General features: G+C 40.0%; 1 protein-coding gene across 6 annotated transcripts in view; it reads left to right on the forward strand.

The window, feature by feature from the left end:
• The window catches only part of LOC127964895 (NACHT, LRR and PYD domains-containing protein 3-like), a 246545-nt gene that overhangs the window by 24669 nt on the left and 201943 nt on the right, over positions 1–19933 (forward strand). For 3 of the 6 annotated variants that reach the window (XM_052565386.1, XM_052565381.1, XM_052565383.1), the window contains one exon: positions 16308–18209. In XM_052565386.1, the coding sequence (XP_052421346.1) occupies positions 16308–18209 (1902 nt within the window). Of the gene's footprint in view, positions 1–16307; positions 18214–19933 lie in introns of those variants that run through there. The other 3 variants (XM_052565382.1, XM_052565384.1, XM_052565387.1) reach the window with 2 other exon arrangements.

Below are 19933 nucleotides of genomic sequence, written 5' to 3' on the forward strand. Positions count from 1 at the left end.
TCTAGTTCCCTAACTCGCTTCCCTAATACTTCTATGGTCATTTCTAACAAGTTAGTTGTTGTGATTCTAATCAGTTGTGCTTGTTTTCCATGCATATTATTCAGAAATGTGTTGATGAATAATGCCTTTAAGTTATCATCAAGTGGGAGTTTAGATTCCTCCACCCATGCTTTCTTAAATCTCAGATAGAAATCTGAAGCAGTTTCTTTGGACTTCTGCTTTGTGTTTGCAGCAAAAGATAATTCTTGTTTATTGCCTAGACGCTCCTCTAGGAATGCTCTCAACTCCTTAAAGAAAGAAGTATGATTTTCCTGTTTTTCCCAGAAAAATACATGTGGTTCTTTTGATGTAGCTAAACCTGATATATGATCATTTTCATACGCCAGCGTTTTGCATTCACTAATCAGCATTTCCTCAGTGACATCTCCTTCCATTGTCCTTGCCAGAACTGTTCTGTAATCTGCACCTGTAAAATGAGCATACTTTGTGTGTGATTGCAGAATAGTTACAAATTTACTAGGATTCTGTGGAGAAGGCAAACTTTTACAGATTGCCTCCATGTCTGACATATTTACTGGTTTCACCCCTTTCGCATTTCCCGATCTAATCCACACCATTGCAATTTGAGTTTTGGGAGTTTCCTTTGTCTCTACCTTCGTCTCTTTGAAAGTACCTGACTCTTCAGTAACAGGACTGTTGTCTGGTGGCGCTGTGGGTAGGCGAGGAGTGCAGTAGGGTGGTGGCTTGTCTTGTGGGGTTCATCCGTAAATGAACCCTCTCTAGGATACGGAGTGTCAATTTGTGGTTTCATGCACTCTGACCATCCTGCCATATCACATACGAAAGGTTTCGCATAAAACCCTTGATTATTTCTGAACATAAAATCAACTGGTGTCTCTCCTGGTAATGGTCTTGACTTTGAACCCCCTATCTTCCACTTAATAGCAGCGCAAATTGTAGTGTTTAGGCAGTGATAAGCAAGCAAATTTGCAATTCAACTGTGATTCCATGTATTGTATTGTGATTTTGGGTGATTTTTCTAGGTTTTGACTTATACAAAGCTTTCGCCCTGATTGTCACTAGATCACCTTCTTTGTTTGGGTGTTTCCTAGTTTTGGGCTCTCGCCAAACCAAGTTCGGGTCGCCCCTAAACACCTTTTCTTTTTAAAATACAGCAAAAGTGTAGAATTCGCAGTACGCAATACGCAACCGTGATCAAAAGTACAGTATGGCCAGTACTGCACATCCAATCACTCTACGCTAAGTCAATTGACTACTGTTGCCAGCCTTAGTGTAACAACAATGGAAAGCTCAATTCCACTAGCAATTAGTGATTACAACTCCTTCCCGTGTCTTAACGGGGAATGCGGGATAAGTTTTACATTAATCCCCTACTAGGATCCTACCTGTGGTGCCTTCCCAAAGAACTTCAAAATCACTCTCACGGTCCTTCTCCTGGACTGTGCCCAGCTGGTGGAATGATCTCCCAATCTCAATTCGTACAGCTGAGTCTTTACTCATTTTCAAAAAACATCTAAAGACTCATCTTTTTCACCAGCACTTAACCAACTAATATTAACACTTTTCCTTCTTTTCTTGTTTTTCATTTAAAAAAAATAAAAATAAAAACCTGGCTATGCGTTTTGTACTAGACGAACTGAGACTTGTCATTGCACTTGTATACTGTTGTTGTTCTCTTGTTGACCTGACTGCTTCTATTATTCTCATTTGTAAGTCGCTTTGGATAAAAGCGTCTGCTAAATGATTAAATGTAAATGTAAATTTAAATGTAAAACAGATAAAAATAGAAAATGATTTTACTTCAAATACAGTGAATACGTAAAATACACTGCAATCGGTTCGGACATCGTACAGTGCTCATTCAATAAATGCACAGCTAATCAGATGGATTTTGAGTCTAGATTTAAATGTGACTAGTTTTTTAGCACATCTGATCTCTTCTGGAAGCTTATTCCAGCTGCGGGCGGCATAGTAACTAAAGGCGGACTCCCCTTGTTTTGTGTGAACCCTTAGTATTTCTAACTGACTCGATCCTAATGATCTGAGTGCTCTGCTAGGTTTATATTCAGTGAACATATCTGCAATATATTTTGGTCCTAGGTCATTGAGTGATTTATAGACGAGTAAAAGTACTTTAAAATCAATCCTAAATAAAAGGACCTGAGGACTGGTGTGGGTAACACTTTAGAGTACTGTATCTTACTTACTGCATAACTAATAAGGAATTTTTGAAGAACTAACAGGTGATTATTCATTAACACTTAACTCACTACTGTTAACTACTAAGGAAGATGTGTTAATCAATCAGTATGTAATGTCATTTTAGGATGGTGTTAAGTAACAGTTAGCTAATCAGTAACTGATATATTCTGTCATACCTCCGGAATAACTACTATCAATTATCTACTAGTTAGGGTTCAAGAAAAATAACTATGAAGTAACTACTAATAAACAGTTTTACACAATTACATTGAATTGTGACCCTTTCATATAAATGTTATTAGCAGCAGTAGTAGTAGTATTTAATATTAATAAATGCAATACACACAAGTGCAATTTACTCAAGTACTTGATTTGTGGGCCACAGCCTGATTAGTATAGTGACTATTTGCGTATAACTGTTCTTTAGTAGTTATTTCATAGTTATTTTTCTTGAACCTTAACTAGTATATAATTAATAGTATTTCTTCAGAAGGTATGACAGAATATATTAGTTATTTAGCTAACTTTCACTTAATACAATCCTAAAATTATATTACATACTGATTAGTTAACACATCTTCCTTAGTAGTTAACAGTAGTGAGTTAAGTGTTAATGAATAATCACCTGTTAGTTCTTCAGTAATTCCTTATTAGTTATGCAGTATAAGAAACAGTATTCTAAAGTGTTACCCTGGTGGGATATGCTCAGAGTTTGTGGTTCTAGTCTGAATCCTGGCAGCAGTGTTCTGGATGAGCTGTAGCTGTCTAATGGTCTTTTTGGGAAGGCCGGTGAGGAGCCCATTACAATAGTCCACCCTGCTGGTGAAAAAGGCATGAACAAGTTTCTCTAAGTCTTGACTGGAAACAAAACATCTAATTCTTGCAATGTTTTTTAGATGATAGTATGCTTATTTAGTTACTGCTTTGACATGATTACTGACACTAAGGTCTGTCTCCAGAATCACACCAAGATTCCTCACTTAATTTTTAGTTGTTTGACCCCTAGAGTCAAGGTATGCATTCACCTTGAAAACTTCATCTTTGTTTCCAAATGAAATAACATCAGTTTTTTGCTTGTTTAACTGAAGAAAGTTCTGGCACATCCAACAATTAATTTCACCAAATCATTGGCAGAGGGAGTCAATGGGGCTGTAGTCCTTTGGAGATAAGGCTAGGCAAATCTGGGTATCATCAGCATAGCTGTGATAGGCAATTTGGTTCTTTACATTTACATTTACATTTAATCATTTAGCAGACACTTTTATCCAAAGCGACTAACAAATGAGAACAATAGAAGCAGTCAGGTCAACAAGAGAACAACAACAGAATACAAGTGCCATGACAAGTCTTAGTTAGTCTAGTATAGAACGCATAGCCAGGTATATATATATTTTTTTTTAATTAAATGAAAAAGACAAGAAAAGGAAAAGTACTAGTGTTAGTAGGTTAAGTGCAGCCGAAAAAGATGAGTCTTTAGATGTTTCTTGAAAATTAGTAAAGACTCAGCTGTACGAATTGAGATTGGGAGGTCATTCCACCAGCTGGGCACAGTCCAGGAAAAGGTCCGTGAGAGTGATTTTGAATTTCTTTGGGACGGCACCTCAAGGCGTTGTTCACTTGCAGAGCGCAAACTTCTGGAGGGCACATAGGATTTAACCAGTGAGTTTAGGTAAGTTGGTGCCGTGCCAGTGGTCGTCTTGTAGGCAAGCATCAGTACCTTGAATTTGATGCGAGCAGCTACTGGTAGCCAGTGTAACCTGATGAGGAGAGGAGTAACATGAGCTTTTTTGGCTCAATGAAGACAACCCTCGCTGCTGCATTCTGGATCATTTGCAGAGGCTTGGCAGTACATGCAGGAAGGCCCGCCAGGAGAGCATTACAATAGTCCAGTCTGGAGAGAACAAGAGCTTGGACAAGAAGTTGGGTTGCTTGCTCTGACAGGAAGGGTCTAATCTTCCTAATGTTGTATAAGGCAAACCTGCAGGACCGGGTCGTTGTAGCAATGTGGTCAGTGAAGCTTAATTGATGATCCATCACAACTCCTAGGTTTCTGGCTGTCCTCGAAGGAGTTATGGTTGACAAGCCCAGCTGTATAGAGAAGTTGTGATGAATCAATGGGTTAGCTGAAATCACCAGTAGTTCAGTCTTTGTAAGGTTAAGCTGAAGGTGATGGTCATTCATCCAGCTAGAAATGTCACTCAGACAGGCTGAAATGCGAGCAACTACGGTCAGGTCATCAGGCTGGAATGAGAAGTAGAGTTGGGTGTCATCAGTATAGCAGTGATAAGAAAAGCCATGCTTCTGAATGACAGATCCTAAAGATGTCATGTAGATGGAGAAGAGAAGTGGTCCAAGTACTGAGCCTTGAGGAACCCCAGTAGCAAGGTGGTGTGACTTTGAAACATCACCCCTTCAAGACACACTGAAGGTTCTGTCAGAGAGGTAGGACTTAACCCACAGGAGAGCAGTTCCAGAGATTCCCATCTTTCTGAGGGTGGACATGAGAATCTGGTGATTAACAGTGTCAAAAGCAGCAGACAGGTCCAGTAAGATGAGTACCGAGGATTTTGAAGCTGCTCTTGCTAGTCGCAGGGCTTCAGTAACCGAGAGCAGAGCAGTCTCAGTTGAGTGGCCACTTTTGAAGCCAGATTGGTTGCTGTCCAGGAGGTTGTTCTGTCCAAGGAACATAGAAAGCTGGTTGAACACAGCCCGCTCAAGTGTCTTTGCAATGAATGGAAGAAGGGATACCGGTCTGTAGTTTTCAAGAAGCGCTGGATTTAGAGATGGTTTCTTGAGCAGTGGGCTTACCCGAGCCTGCTTGAATGCTAAGGGAAATGTTCCAGATTGAAGAGAGGAGTTGATAATGTGAGTAAGTGAAGGTATGACTGAAGAGGAAATCGCTTGAAGGAGGTGAGTGGGGATAGGATCAAGTGGACAAGTAGTAGGATGATTGGACAGGAGAATTTTGAAGACGTCCACCTCTGAGAGTGGGGAGGAGGAGGATAAAGAGTGTGCATCGGTCATTGTAAAGTTTTCCTCAGTCTGCGGTGTGGAGAATTGTTCACTGATGGATCTTGTCTTATTTGTGAAGAAAGCTGCAAAGTCGTCCGCTGTAAGAGTCGATGGAGGAGGTGGAGGATTAAGAAGAGAAGAGAAAGTCTTGAATAGTGTCCGAGCATCACAGCAGCTGTTAATTTTGTTGTGGTAGTAGGATGTTTTAGCTGTGAAGACATTTGCAGAGAAGGAAGAAAGGAGAGATTGATACACACTGAGGTCCGTAGAGTTTTTTGATTTCTGCCATTTCCTCTCTGCAGACCTGAGTTTAGAGCGATGTTCACGGAGAACCTCGGACAGCCAGGGGGCAGATGGGGCAGTGCGTGCTGGTCTATTCAACAGTGGGCAAAAGTTGTCCAAGCAAGATGTTAAAGTGGAGCAAAGAGTGTCCGTAGCACTGTTCGTGTCCAGAGCAGAAAACTTAGAGAATGGTGGAAGAGAGGATGAAACCACAGCAGATAGGAGAGATGGAGAGAGTGAGCGTAGGTTCCGTCGAAAGGTGACCTGCGTTGGAGTGTGTGCCACTTCGTGAGTAAGTGCTAGGTTAGCAGTAATGAGGAAGTGATCAGAGGTGTGCAGTGGAACAACTGAAGAGGTGTCCACAGAGCAACAGCCCGTGTAGATGAGGTCAAGTTGGTTGCCCGATTTGTGAGTCACTGTAGTGGACACTAGCTTGAGATCAAATGAGGTGAGCAGAGTTTTGAAGTCAGCAGCCTGGGGTTTATCTAAGTGGATGTTGAAGTCACCAAGCAGTACCAGAGCATTACCATCTTCAGGAAAGTTTGATAGCAGCACATCCAATTCCTCCAAGAAGTTTCCCAGTTGACCTGGAGGATGATAAATGACCACAAAGTGAATTTTAACAGGGAGGGGTTACAGTAATGGCATGTGATTCAAATGAACCAGTACCTGTAGGTGATGGCTGAAGTTCAAATTTCCATTCTTTGGATATAAGGAGACCCGTACCTCCACCCCTCCCAGTGGTACGAGGAGTGTGGGAACAAGTGAAATTAGTAGAGAGGGCTGCAGGGGTGGCATTATCTTCAGGTTTGATCAAAGTCTCTGTCAGTGCCATGAGGTTGAGACCGGAATGGGTAGCAATAGAGGAAATTAAGTCTGCTTTGTTAACTGCAGACTGGCAGTTCCAGAGACCAACTGGAATAGAGAGCATAGTAGTAGAGGTCAGGGGGACATGGCGTAGGTTTGTCAGACAGGCCTTCCTGCGACGTACATAGCGTGCTCTCCGAGTGTTAGTAGTGATAGTAGAGATCTGAAAGCACATAGTGACTACAAGTGTAAGATATATTTGAGAACAAACTATACAAAGAGTGGGAAAAAAAGAGAAAAGCAATACTCAGGTGCCCTGTCTGTGTCCTTGCTCGGTGGAGTCGATTGTCTCTCTCATTATTTGACTTAATGGGAGAATATACAGGTTAAACAAGAGCAGTGCAAGAATTGACCCTTGTGGGACTCCGCATGTCATGGACGTCCACTTAGAGTTATGCTCTCCTAGACTCACATAATAGCCTCTCCCTTCTAAGTATGACTTGAACTATTTGAGTACCATCCCAGAAAGCACGACCCAGTTTTCCAGTCTCTCTAGTAGTATTTTATGATCGACAGTGTCAAACGCAGCAATGAGATCTAGCAATACTAGCACCGATATTTTGCCAGAATCCGAATTTAAGCAAATATCATTTATTATATTAATGAGTGCTGTCTCTGTGCTGTGATGCGGTCGGAAACCAGATTGAAAATTGTCCAGGTATCCATTTGAGTTTAAGTATTTGTTCAGCTGACTAAAAACAAACTTTTCTATAATTTTGCCTATAAAAAGAAGACTAGATATTGGTCTATAATTGCTCAAAATGGTGTTATCAAGATTAATATATTTCAGGAGCGGCTTAACAACTGCAGTTTCCAAGGAGTTAGGAAATGTCCCAGAAAGAAGTGAGGCGTTGACCACTTCTAAGAGATCTGCTTCTAAACAATTAATCACACTTTTGAAAAAAGATGTGGGAAGTGTGTCAAGCTAGCAGGTTGACGATTTTAGGTGATGCACTATTTCTTCTAAAATTTTGCTATCAATTGCTTAAAAAGTAGACATAGTATCTTTTTGATATTGTGGCCAAATCGGTCTGACCTCTGCATTGCTTGAAGATGTGCCAATTGCCTTCCTGATATTGATTATCATTGCATTTGCTGTCTGAGAGCATTTCACTGGGAATCTGACTTGGGGGGTTTGTCAGTCTCTCAACAGTGGCAAAAAGAGTACGAGTGTCATTTAAGTTACTGTTTATACGGTCTGAGAAGAAATTCTGTCTAGCTGTGGCTAGTTTCACATTAAAAGCATGAAGGCTGTCATATATATATATATATATATATATATATATATATATACACACACACACACACACACACACACACACACACACACACACACACACAGAGTCAGGTCCATAAATATTGGGACATCGTCACAATTCTAATCTTTTTGGCTCTATACACCACCACAATGGATTTGAAATGAAACGAACAAGATGTGCTTTAACTGCAGACTTTCAGCTTTAATTTGAGGGTATTTACATCTAAATCAGGTGAACGGTGTAGGAATTACAACAGTTTGTATATGTACATCCCACTTTTTAAGGGACCAAAAGTAATGGGACAGATTAACAATCATAAATCAAACTTTCATTTTTTAATACTTGGTTGCAAATCCTTTGCAGTCAATTACAGCCTGAAGTCTGGAGATCAATTAGACATCAGCGTACGCTGGGTTTCATCCCTGGTGATGCTCTGCCAGGCCTCTACTGCAACTGTCTTCAGTTCCTGCTTGTTCTTGGGGCATTTTCCCTTCAGTTTTGTCTTCAGCAAGTGAAATGCATGCTCAATCGGATTTAGGTCAGGTGATTGACTTGGCCATTGCATAACATTCCACTTCTTTCCCTTAAAAATCTCTTTGGTTGCTTTCGCAGTATGCTTCGGGTCATTGTCCATCTGCACTGTGAAGTGCCGTCCAATGAGTTCTGAAGCATTTGGCTGAATTGGAGCAGATAATATTGCCCGAAACACTTCAGAATTCATCCTAATGCTTTTGTCAGCAGCCACATCATCAATAAATACAAGATAACCAGTTCCATTGGCAGCCATACATGCCCACGCCATGACACTACCACCACCATGCTTCACTGATGAGGTGGTATGCTTTGGATCATGAGCAGTTCCTTTCCTTCTCCATACTCTTCTCTTTCCATCACTCTGGTACAAGTTGATCTTTGTCTCATCTGTCCATAGGATGTTGTTCCAGAACTGTGAAGGCTTATTTAGATGTTGTTTGGCAAACTCTAATCTGGCCTTCCTGTTTTAGAGACTCACCAATGGTTTACATCTTGTGGTGAACCCTCTGTATTCACTCTGGTGAAGTCTTCTCTTGATTGTTGACTTTGACACACACATACACCTACCTCTTGGAGAGTGTTCTTGATCTGGCCAACTGTTGTGAAGGGTGTTTTCTTCACCAGGGAAATAATTATTCGATTATCCACCACAGTTGTTTTCCATGGTCTTCAAGGTAGTTTGGTGTTTGGAAAGCAACCAAAGAGATTTTTAAGGGAAAGAAGTGGAATGTTATGCAATGGCCAAGTCAATCACCTGACCTAAATCCGATTGAGCATGCATTTCACTTGCTGAAGACAAAACTGAAGGGAAAATGCCCCAAGAACAAGCAGGAACTGAAGACAGTTGCAGTAGAGGCCTGGCAGAGCATCACCAGGGATGAAACCCAGCGTACGCTGATGTCTAATTGATCTCCAGACTTCAGGCTGTAATTGACTGCAAAGGATTTGCAACCAAGTATTAAAAAATGAAAGTTTGATTTATGATTGTTAATCTGTTCCATTACTTTTGGTCCCTTAAAAAGTGGGATGCACATATACAAACTGTTGTAATTCCTACACCGTTCACCTGATTTGGATGGAAATACCCTCAAATTAAAGCTGAAAGTCTGCAGTTAAAGCACATCTTGTTCGTTTCATTTAAAATCTATTGTGGTGGTGTATAGAGCCAAAAAGATTAGAATTGTGTCGATGTCCCAATATTTATGGACCTGACTGTGTGTATATATGTGTGTGTGTGTGTGTGTGTGTGTGTATATATATATATATTCCATTTTTTTTTTTTTAACTGTTTTAAATTAATTTTAAATAAGTCCATTTTAAATAATTTCCAAAGTTTTAAAAAAGCTTGTTTTTATTTTTGTATCTTTTTCACTCATGACTATAAATGTGCTAGAAATGTGCTATATAAATAAAATTGCCTTGCCTTGCCTATAGTGAATTTCAAGTTTCGTCTTCCGCCACATCCGCTCGGTTTTTCTGCATTGTGTTTTCATAGTCTGAACTGCTGTTGATCTTTTCCAAACTGATTTCTGTCTGTTTGTTTTCTAACTGACTATTATTGGAGCAATATCACCAATAACATTATTAACTTTTGAGTTAAAGGAATCAAGGAGAATATCAACAGAGTCTGCAGAAATGCTTGGTGTTAAAGATAGTCTCCATAAACAGTACACTTGTGTTCTCGTATATAGATCCCTTCTGACAGAGACAGATCTAGATTCAGTGGTAGCAGAGATCATTAAATCAAAGAAAATACAGAAGTGATCAAATAGTGCTACGTCCTATATAATAATGAATTTAATGTTTAGACCCCTACTGATGATTAGATCCAGAGTGTGTCCACCTTTGTGTGTGGGTCCATGCACATGCTTAATCAGGTCAAATGTATTTAGAACCGTTATCATTTCTTTTGTAGTTTTGTTTTTTGCATTATCTATGTGGATATTAAAATCCCCTGCAATAGCAAAACAGTCAAACTCTGAGGAAATCATTGATAACATTTCTGTGACCTCTTCAACAAAGGCTGGAGAGTATTTTGGAGGCCTGTAAATAATAATAAACAGAGTGCATGGAGCACCTTTCAGCACAATCCCTAGATATTCAAAAGATAAGGACTGACCAAATGACACTTGCTTGCATTGATAGACATCTTTTAAATAGAACAGCTACCCCCCTACCTCTCCTTACAGTCCTGCAGACACTCATGAAAGTAAAGTTAGGAGGGGCTGCTTCATTGAGGACTGTTGCACTGCAGCTGTCTTCAAGCCATGTTTCATTTAGAAACATAACATCCTGTTTTTGGTTATAAAGTAATTGATTATAAATTATTACTTTTTTTAGTGAGCGAATGTTTAAAAATGCTAACTTGATGGCAGTGCTTTGTGTCTTTACAGAAATCTCAGTTTGATGCATAATAGGCCACAGATTAGATGAGTTTGCCCTTCGGCTTGAGAAGGCCTTAGACTTTCTATCATGTGATAAAACTGAAATAGAGAAAGCTACAGGCACACTGGGTTCCCGCTTGTTATGTAAACATTTGTGAATGTTGCTGTTATTATAGCGGGGAGCTGACACATATCACTGAGAGCTGCTATCAGTTGTTTTTGGTTCACCTTCAGCAGATAGAGGGTTTGGGCCCTGGCGTTGTGGCAGTGGTCGGAGAGCGCTCACAGGAGCAGGGGGCCTGATGTTTTTGGTTATATCTGAGGGCGTGCAGAGAATGAGTGTGAGAGTTTAGTCCCAGTATACACCAATTCCTCCATTTTCTGTGAGAAGCACAGAAGTGGAGATGCTGGAGAGAGGGATAATGTGTCTGGTGCGATGGGCTGTGTCTCTGGTGTTTCTGGCTTCCCTTGCTGTTTTCCAGAGAGTTGTCCTTGGGTGCTGAGTCTTTGTAGCTGTTTTGATACATCACAGTTTGTCTGTGAGGAGCTCTGTGGGCAGGGCTCAGCTGGGATAGTGTCCATCAGCAGTGCTTGTTGTGGCTGCATGGTGTTATAATTGTCCTTGTGGGACATGTCAACCACATGATGACTCGGACCTGGTGTGTGTGTGCTGAATGTATTGACACACTCTGCTGAAGGATGTTGGAGGGAAAAGTAGATATTGTCCTTAAGCACTCTAGTACCAAGTTTGTTTGGGTGGAGGCCATCCGGTTTAAACAGTTGTCTATGGCCCCAGAAAAGATTGAAGTTGTCGATGAAATTCACTCCTTTTATATTACTAGATCTCTGTAGCCATGTGTTCAGCCCAAGCAACCGTGAAAACATATTTGTTCCCCTTGCTGGGAATGGTCCACTGATGAAAGACTGAACTTTGAGTCTTCGAAGTGTTTCTTAAGGAGTTCTGACTGCTCTTTCCGAATATCATTCTTCCCCACATGGATGATGATTTGATTTGCAGTCTTGTGCTTCATCAGAATATACTGAAGTTCCTTGTTCACATCAGAGACCGTTGGTTGAGGAAGGCGACATGTTGTTGTAGTCCTGCTACTGATGTTTCTGATAATAGAGTCACCCACTATCAGAGTCCTGGACTTGGCTGAGCTCTGAGCGGAATGCCGCGGTCTGCTCGTCCTTGAGCGCCTGTTAGTAGCGGTGTTAGCTGCTGGCTGATCCAATCCATGTTTAATTACATTTGGGGATTCGTCACCCACATTCATTAATGCTTCAAATCTATTCTCAAGATACATAGGGGGTGGTAGAATGCCAGTATTTACAAGCCTTGTCATAGTCGTATCTGGGGGAGAGGAAGCTACGGCAGCAATACGAGAAACTCGTGACAATCTGATGTCTCGTGTTCCTTTGGGTCTCGCTCCCTGTTTGTGCCATTGATTACTGTGGCGATCAGTTTCGGCTTGTTCCTCTACACTTGGTATAAATTGTTGAGATTCAGAAGATTCATGGGACTCACCGGCTGTATTCTGAGAGGGTCCATGGCGATGGTCTGCTAAGTGTTGAGCCTGTTTTGGAAGTCCAGCAAGTGACTTTGTTTCAAGAACCACAATCCTTTGTAGAAGTTTGCAGCAGTTCATGCAACAAGTAGATCCAACACGAGGCATTTTCTCTCTCTTCTGTTTGAATGTAAGCAGTTGTTTTCCCGTCTCCGGAATGTAAGCTGCTGGGAGCGGGAGGCAAAGTCTTCTTTTTGTAGTATTATTCCACTCCCAAATAGTTTTTAGTTTAAGTGTTTGTGCCAAAAATATGTTGTTTGAGCACTGTGCTGATCTGTGGTGCGTTTACCAAAACCATACTTGCTAACCGGTTAACAACTTAATTGGTTGGCAATGGGAAATTGCATTGCAACCAAAAAAGTTGCTAACTTAGTTAACAACTATGGTTTTAGAAAATGCACCTCTGCCCCTGCTGAATTAAAAATCTTAGAAAAATCAGGGAAAAGTACGGATATAAGAAGCAAAGCGCAGAGCAAGAATGTCCGAACGGTAGTGAAGCAAAAGTAGAAGTCTAGTCACTGATTGTGAACTGTTGTGAAACACAAGCCTGTAGAAGAGCAACAGTGCCACGGTTTTACTCTGAATGTGCAGCACTCCGATAAATTTAATCAAAGCAGCCTTTTGAAGTTTAATTATTACTTTAGACTTTATCATGATTCTCCATATTTAAGAGAGTAAATAATAATAATGATGATGTTTGTTCTGCAGTGTAAAGGCCCTGGTATTCTTAAACCAAAGTTAGTTTTCATTCTTCATTTGGGGGCAAAAAGAAGTTTGAAAAGGCTGAGCAACGATGAACTGTTCTCAAACATTCCAACACCCCCGCACTGCTAGAGGCAGTAAGAATTCATCGCAAAGCTCGCGTATGCCCTCACAACAACGATAAAATTATGAAGTGTATCAATCTAGGTGTGAGATGGGCACCAATGGTCAGAATATTCAAGACAAAAGAATAATGATTAGCATAAGTTCAGAGTTAAGTATCATGTTTGCAATACAAAAGAATCATTCTGTTTCCATAATCAGTCCTTTATGGGAAGTGTGAATAGTCTGAAAACTTTAGCATGAACTTTATTTTTTTAGCGTTCATTTATTTTATTAAACTGGATAAATTGTTATAGTTTATCTTTTTATATTTTGTGGGGTGTCATGATTTACTTGCTTTATTATTGTATGTTCGTTTGGCATTTCATTTATTGTATACCCTTTATATTCGCTTATTTTAAGAAAAACGATAGCAGCAAATGGTGCAACAATTAATTAAAACATGTATTTGGTACTTGCTACCTTATATCTTTACTCTTTCCTTTCCTTTTAGCATAGTGAAAATGTGATAAATATGTATGAGATGTCATTAAAATATCTAATAATGTGTTTTTTCTTTAATTACAGGAGACAGCAAGACATTTACATTAGTCTCATAGTCTGAGAAGTTTAGCATGATGTGGAAAAAAACGTTGTCAGTTTGTTACTTTAGCGTTCATTTATTTTATTAAACTTGATAAATTGTTATCGTCTACCTTTTTTATATTTTACGTGGTGTCATGATTTACTTTTGATAAAAACAAAGCTTTATTATTGCATGTTCGTTTGGCATTTAATTTATTGTATACCATTTCAATTTGTTTATTGAAAGAAAAACAACAGAATCAAATGTAACATTTATTTGAAACACATGTGTCTGGTACTTGCTACCTTATATCTTTACTATATCCTTTCATTCTTTTAATGGCTTTGAAAAGCTTGTCTCAGATTTTTCTCTGCGTTGCTTTTTGCATAACTCGGGGTTGTCGACACCAAGCTTTGCTGCAATTTCTTCCTAGGAATTAAATGCTTTCTCTGAAGTCTGAAGTCTCTCCATGAGCGAGCGTACAGGTGTGAATATATCTGTGCCAACTCAGCTATTTGACACAATGTATTTATGTTGATAATGATAGGAGATGTTGTTCTCTTGCATGATCTCCATTGAATGAGATACGAACCGGGGGAAAAAAATTGCACGTCAAAGAAGGTGGAGTTTCTGAACACACCCACTGATTGTAACCATCATGGACCAATGGAAGCTTACAGGTGTTTGGGAGCCAAACGAACTCTCACAGAAAGTTCACTTTGGTCAGCTGTTTCAAACTGCCAAAATGAACGGGGTTGGTTCGCTCCGATGGCCAGTGAAGTAATATATGCATTTCTTTACATTTTGAACACACACTTGTTTTGAAATGGAGGAAGATGACATTGAAAGCAATTTAAAGTCCATTATAAGTGCAATTGCTATGCATTAGAGCATATAGGTAAGGCTGTGAAAAAAATCGAATGCGATTTTCATGCGCATCTCCTCAGTAAAGGCGCCTCTGTGATTAGTAGTATATCTCCAGCACGTGCGTTCAGATCAGGGTTGCTAGGTTTTCAAAACAAAACCTGCCCAATTGCTTCTCAAAATTAGTCCAATCGCGTTTCATTCCCAGCGATAAAAAATAATTTTTTTTGGCTGGGTTCCCTTATTAATATTTGCATTTTAGGAACTAAATATCATGTTATTGGTATTGGGGTCGCTTCAATACGCAGACATGACAAAAAACACAGAAACAAACACTTGTCAACACTGATTGGCCTTTACTACACAGAGCCGTAGTTCACTGACAGTCTACGTAAAATCGATTTAAAAATCGCAGGTGATACATTGTCGATTTTGAAAGTGATTTTGTGTAGCTTGTCGGTGGACTACGGCTCTGTGTAGTAAATGCCTCTCCACCTGAACTAGTGTTGCCAAGTCCGCAGCTGTTTTTCATGTCAGCGGGTTGAAACGACCCCAATCCCAATAACGTGATATTTAGCCCCTAAAATGCGAATTTTACCAAGGCAACCCTGCCAAAAAGTACGGACAGAAATCATCTATCACAACCATAGGATCACAATGTGTGAATAACGCATTTAAATCTCTTTCAGAAAAAGTCTATCACAGAGTGTAATACCGCTTAGAAATATATTCCATGCAGTCTCGTGCTTGGATGGCTTAAAACACTTTAATATATAAACTGACTTAAAACACGTGAGATTGATAAACTTTGAGGAAGCAGCACTAGTCTGATTGTTCAGAGAGGTGATTAGTTAAACACTACATCCTGTTAAAAGCAGGAAAACTAATTGTATTTGCAGGTGAACATAAAATATGATACGCACAACTGGTGAACCAATCAATGTAATGCTTGTGCTTTAATAGTCTGACATAGCAATAAAATGCGACATGAATGATATTGTGTGAAGCATTGTTTGTTTACATCAAGTTGCGCCTTGCATGTTTAGGATACCATGATCGAAACTTAGCATATCCAAATTATGGGGAAAACCAAATTATTTGTGTGTTAAAATAACTTGTGTGTGTTCAAAATGTAAAGAAATGCATATATTACTTCACTGGCCATCGGAGGGAACCAACACTGTGAAGTCACACGCATTGGTACTGAAAGATGGCGGCGCCCTTGCTCCAAAAGCTATAACAAAACATCATTTTGTCTTTAAAATGGTTACATTAATCATGTTTGTTATGTATTGTTTAATTAAAGTGGAAATCACTTTACTAAATAATGTTAACTTAACTGACTGCTTCACTTCGACTTTAAGGTGTTGAAGACTCTGTGAGGAGCAGCAGGAGCTTGTTTTATTGGCTCTTGTGCTCCTGAACACACTTCACTGTTCACACACATCTATTGTTTGCTGCAGATGAGAGTAAAATGCTCACACTGTCGAGTCCTGACAGAGAGATCAGTTATGATTTTATTACGGATTTCACCTCAAATCTGTGGACAAAAGTTCAATGATGGAAAAATTGATTTGATCTCAATGTCCAGATAAAAGAAGCTTACTGTGTAACAGAGTCTCTGCTGTCAGCTTGAGGAGGAGCTTCTGGTTTCTTCCTCATTTCTTAAAGCTCTCAGTGAGTTTGTTCTTTCCTCGCCACCTTTAGCTGCTCGCTGGAAGATTGTGAGACTCTCTTTTCCTTTTTTTTTGCAATTTTCTGTGAAACTCTTTTGGAACAATGTGCATTACACAAAGTGATAAATAGATAAAAAAACTGAAATTATACTGCAAATACAAGACTGAAATCTCTATTGGTTTAGATGTTAATGTACACATCCTTTATTTTTAGATATTTTTAATCTGTTTTTCTTGTGATATTTCAGCAGAGCAGATGGAGAGCGAAGCATCTCTGGAGGAGTCTCCTCTGTCTTCTGTCTGAACAACACGAGCGTTACAGCGTCTCTGAATAAACATGATCAAGCAGTGAATGATGAACTACAGAGAGTCAAAGAGCAGCACAAAACCAGCATGAAGAACAAGTATGAGAGATTATGTGAGGGACTGAAACTCCAGGAGAATGAAAGCCTCCTGAACAGCATCTACACACAGCTCTACATCATAGAGGGAGAGAGAGAAGGAGTGAATGAAGAACATGAGGTTTTACAGATGGAGAAAACAGCCAGAACACAACCCTCACAAGACGCTCCAATCTACTGCAATGACATCTTTAAAGCCTCCGCTGAAGCAGGATCTGAGGAGAAAGAGCAGATCAAGACTGTTCTTACTAAAGGCATCGCTGGAATCGGAAAAACCGTCTCTGTGCAGAAGTTCATTCTGGACTGGGCCGAGGGAAAAGCCAATCAGGATGTAGATTTCATGTTTGTGCTTCCATTTCGAGAGCTGAACTTGATCCGAGATCATCAGTACAGTCTTCACAGACTTCTGCTGGACTTTCATCCTGAACTTCAAGATCTGGACTCACAGATTTATGAGGAGTGTAAAGTTGTGTTCATCTTTGATGGTCTGGATGAAAGCAGAATCACACTGATGTTTTCAGACGCTCAGAAAGTTTGTGATGTGACTGAGACTTCATCAGTGGCTGTGTTGATGTCAAAGCTGATGAAAGGAGAGCTGCTTCCCTCTGCTCTCATCTGGATCACCTCCAGACCAGCAGCAGCCAATCAGATCCCCTCCGAATACATCCACCGTCTGACAGAGATTCAGGGATTCACTGAGCCTCAGAAGGAGGAATATTTCAGGAAGAGAATCAGTGATGAGCATCAAGCCAGCAGAATCATCTCACACATCAGAAGAGCAAGAAGCCTCCACATCATGTGCCACATCCCCGTCTTCTGCTGGATCTCATCCACTGTGCTTCAGACGCTCCTGGAAGAAGATCTGAGAGCAGAAATCCCTCAAACTCTGACTGAAATGTACATCCACTTCCTGCTGATTCAGATCAACATGAGGAAGCAGAAGTATGAAGAGAGAGATCCAGAGAAACTCCTGCCGTCCAACAGAGAAGTGATTGTGAAACTTGCTGAAGTGGCTTTCAAACAGCTGATGAAGGGCAATGTGATGTTCTATGAGGAGGACCTGATTGAGAGCAGCATAGACGTCACTGACGCCTCGGTGTATTCTGGGATTTGCACTGAGATCTTTAAGCAGGAATCTGTGATTCATCAGAGGAAAGTCTACAGCTTCATTCATCTGAGCGTTCAGGAGTTTCTTGCTGCTTTCTATCTGTTTTACTGCTATTTAACAAAGAACAAGAAAACACTGGATGAATTCAGATTAAACAGATCTGATGAAGACTCTCTGTATGATCTACTAAGATCAGCAGTAAATAAAGCTCTTGAGAGTAAGAATGGACGTCTGGATCTGTTCCTGCGGTTCCTGCTGGGCGTCTCACTGGAGTCCAATCAGAGACTCTTACAGGATCTACTGACACACACAGAGAACAGCTCAGAGACCATCAGCAGAACCACACAGAACATTAAAGAAAAGATCAAGAGTAGTGATCATCTCTCAGCTGATCAGTCGATCAATCTGTTCCTCTGTCTGCTGGAAGTGAAAGATCAGACTCTGTTCAGAGAGATAGAGAAGTTTCTGAAATCAGACAAGCACACAGAGAAGAAACTCTCTCCTGCTCACTGCTCAACAATCTCCTACACGATTCAGATGTCAGAGGAGCCACTGGATGAACTGAACCTCAAGAAATACAACACATCAGCTGAGGGGAGAAGAAGACTGATACCAGCTGCGATCAACTGCAGAAAAGCTCTGTGAGTGTTTCATCATCCACTAAACTATCATATTTGATAATGAATCTGAAACCTTTAAAATAAATGTTCCTGAATGAGAGCTTTTCTCCTAAATAACAGGCCAGAATCTTAAAGGAGTCACAACAGGTGTTTTTAATACAGTAGATCTTAGAGTAAAACGGCTATTAGCCCCACCACAATGAGAAACTCATTCATTAAAGCAGCAGCTGCAGCAAAGAGACGTTCAGACATTTTCACTTGTGCTTGAAGTGTGCTTACTCTTTACTGTACAACACTAGACATTATTTTACATTTGCCTATTATTTAACATTTGAAGAGATATGCATTATGCCATAAAATAAATCAAACTATAGAAAAGGTGTATTCCTGTGAATGGGAATATTATGAGTTATATGAGTCTAGTTTTCTAACACTTATTTACTCTGTCAGCATTGTGACCACACTAATGTCACAAATAAAATATTAAAACTTACATTTTAGCAGGTCACACACATACAATTATTCACACAAAACAAGCTGAGAGTTTGTCATTTAAAGAGATCTGTGTTAAATATCCATTTACATGTCAGCCTTTAGTGAAAATGACTTTTTCAAACTCAGATGTGACTCATTTCTGTGAAGGACTACAGAACAAGCTCTGATTCACAACATTAGTATCAAAACAGAAATAAAATTAGGCCTATATATCAGATCAGGATCTGAAGACCATAACAAACACAAATCCAGCTCTAGAGCATCAGATCTCACAGTCAGCTCAAAACAATGATGTGCAGGACACCACTGATGATCTTTATGATTGTGAAGGAGAGTGAACTTTCCGCTTGAGCAATCCGGCGCGTACACGGACAGCGCGGACACAGACTACTTGTATTCCACTACATGTTCCAGAATCAGTAGATCAGCTTGAACAATAAACAAACATGTGAACAAATAACTGGCCAGAGTTATTGCACATCTGGCTGCCTTTATATTGTTTTATCGACGGATTGTACAGGTTCAAGTAGCAACGAGCTTCTTCACACAGCCTGCGCATGTCATAGTAATGTGTAGTTCGAAAAAATAAAGTATTCAAAACATAGAAATAAAATGCCTAACATGAATATAATTAAAATTATATGTGGTGCCCTCACGTTATACTGATGTTCTGGTGAATCAATCACATGCAGCTCATAAACTCAGAAGCGTGAGTCTCTCCCTGCAGCTTCAAGAACAGCTTTACTGATCAGCAGCTTCAGTGTGATTAGGAGCAGGTGTGTGTGTGTGTTTGTGTGTGTGGGGGGGGGGGGGGGGGTCTTTAGGAATAGATACACGGAAGGAAACTAGAAGGCAGCATCTGTTTATAATGAATATAATCATTATAGAAGAATATGTTATTACATACCCTTTTGTAAAGCACTGCAATACATTGAGTTGTAAGTACTATCTGACACAATTTCAGATATAAAAACGTGGACTTGTTAGGAAATGTTTACTCAATGAAATCATGGCGTTTCAGCAATTCAGTTCTATATTAGTTAGTTGTAGCCATTGCGATGTGAATGTCGTCTCAGCTATATCTATAACTGCGGAAGAATGTGTCAGCATAGACGTGCATTGTCTACGCCTGGTGTTGTTGTGCCTGATCATAGTTTCAGTTGGTGCAACAGGTGTAAATATTTATCATAGGCTGGAGTTTGACATGACCAGCGTAGGGCTTACACCCAGCTTTTTTATGTCTAGCTGGT

Source organism: Carassius gibelio, chromosome B9 (assembly GCF_023724105.1).
Source record: "Carassius gibelio isolate Cgi1373 ecotype wild population from Czech Republic chromosome B9, carGib1.2-hapl.c, whole genome shotgun sequence".
Classification (NCBI taxonomy): Eukaryota; Metazoa; Chordata; class Actinopteri; order Cypriniformes; family Cyprinidae; genus Carassius; species Carassius gibelio.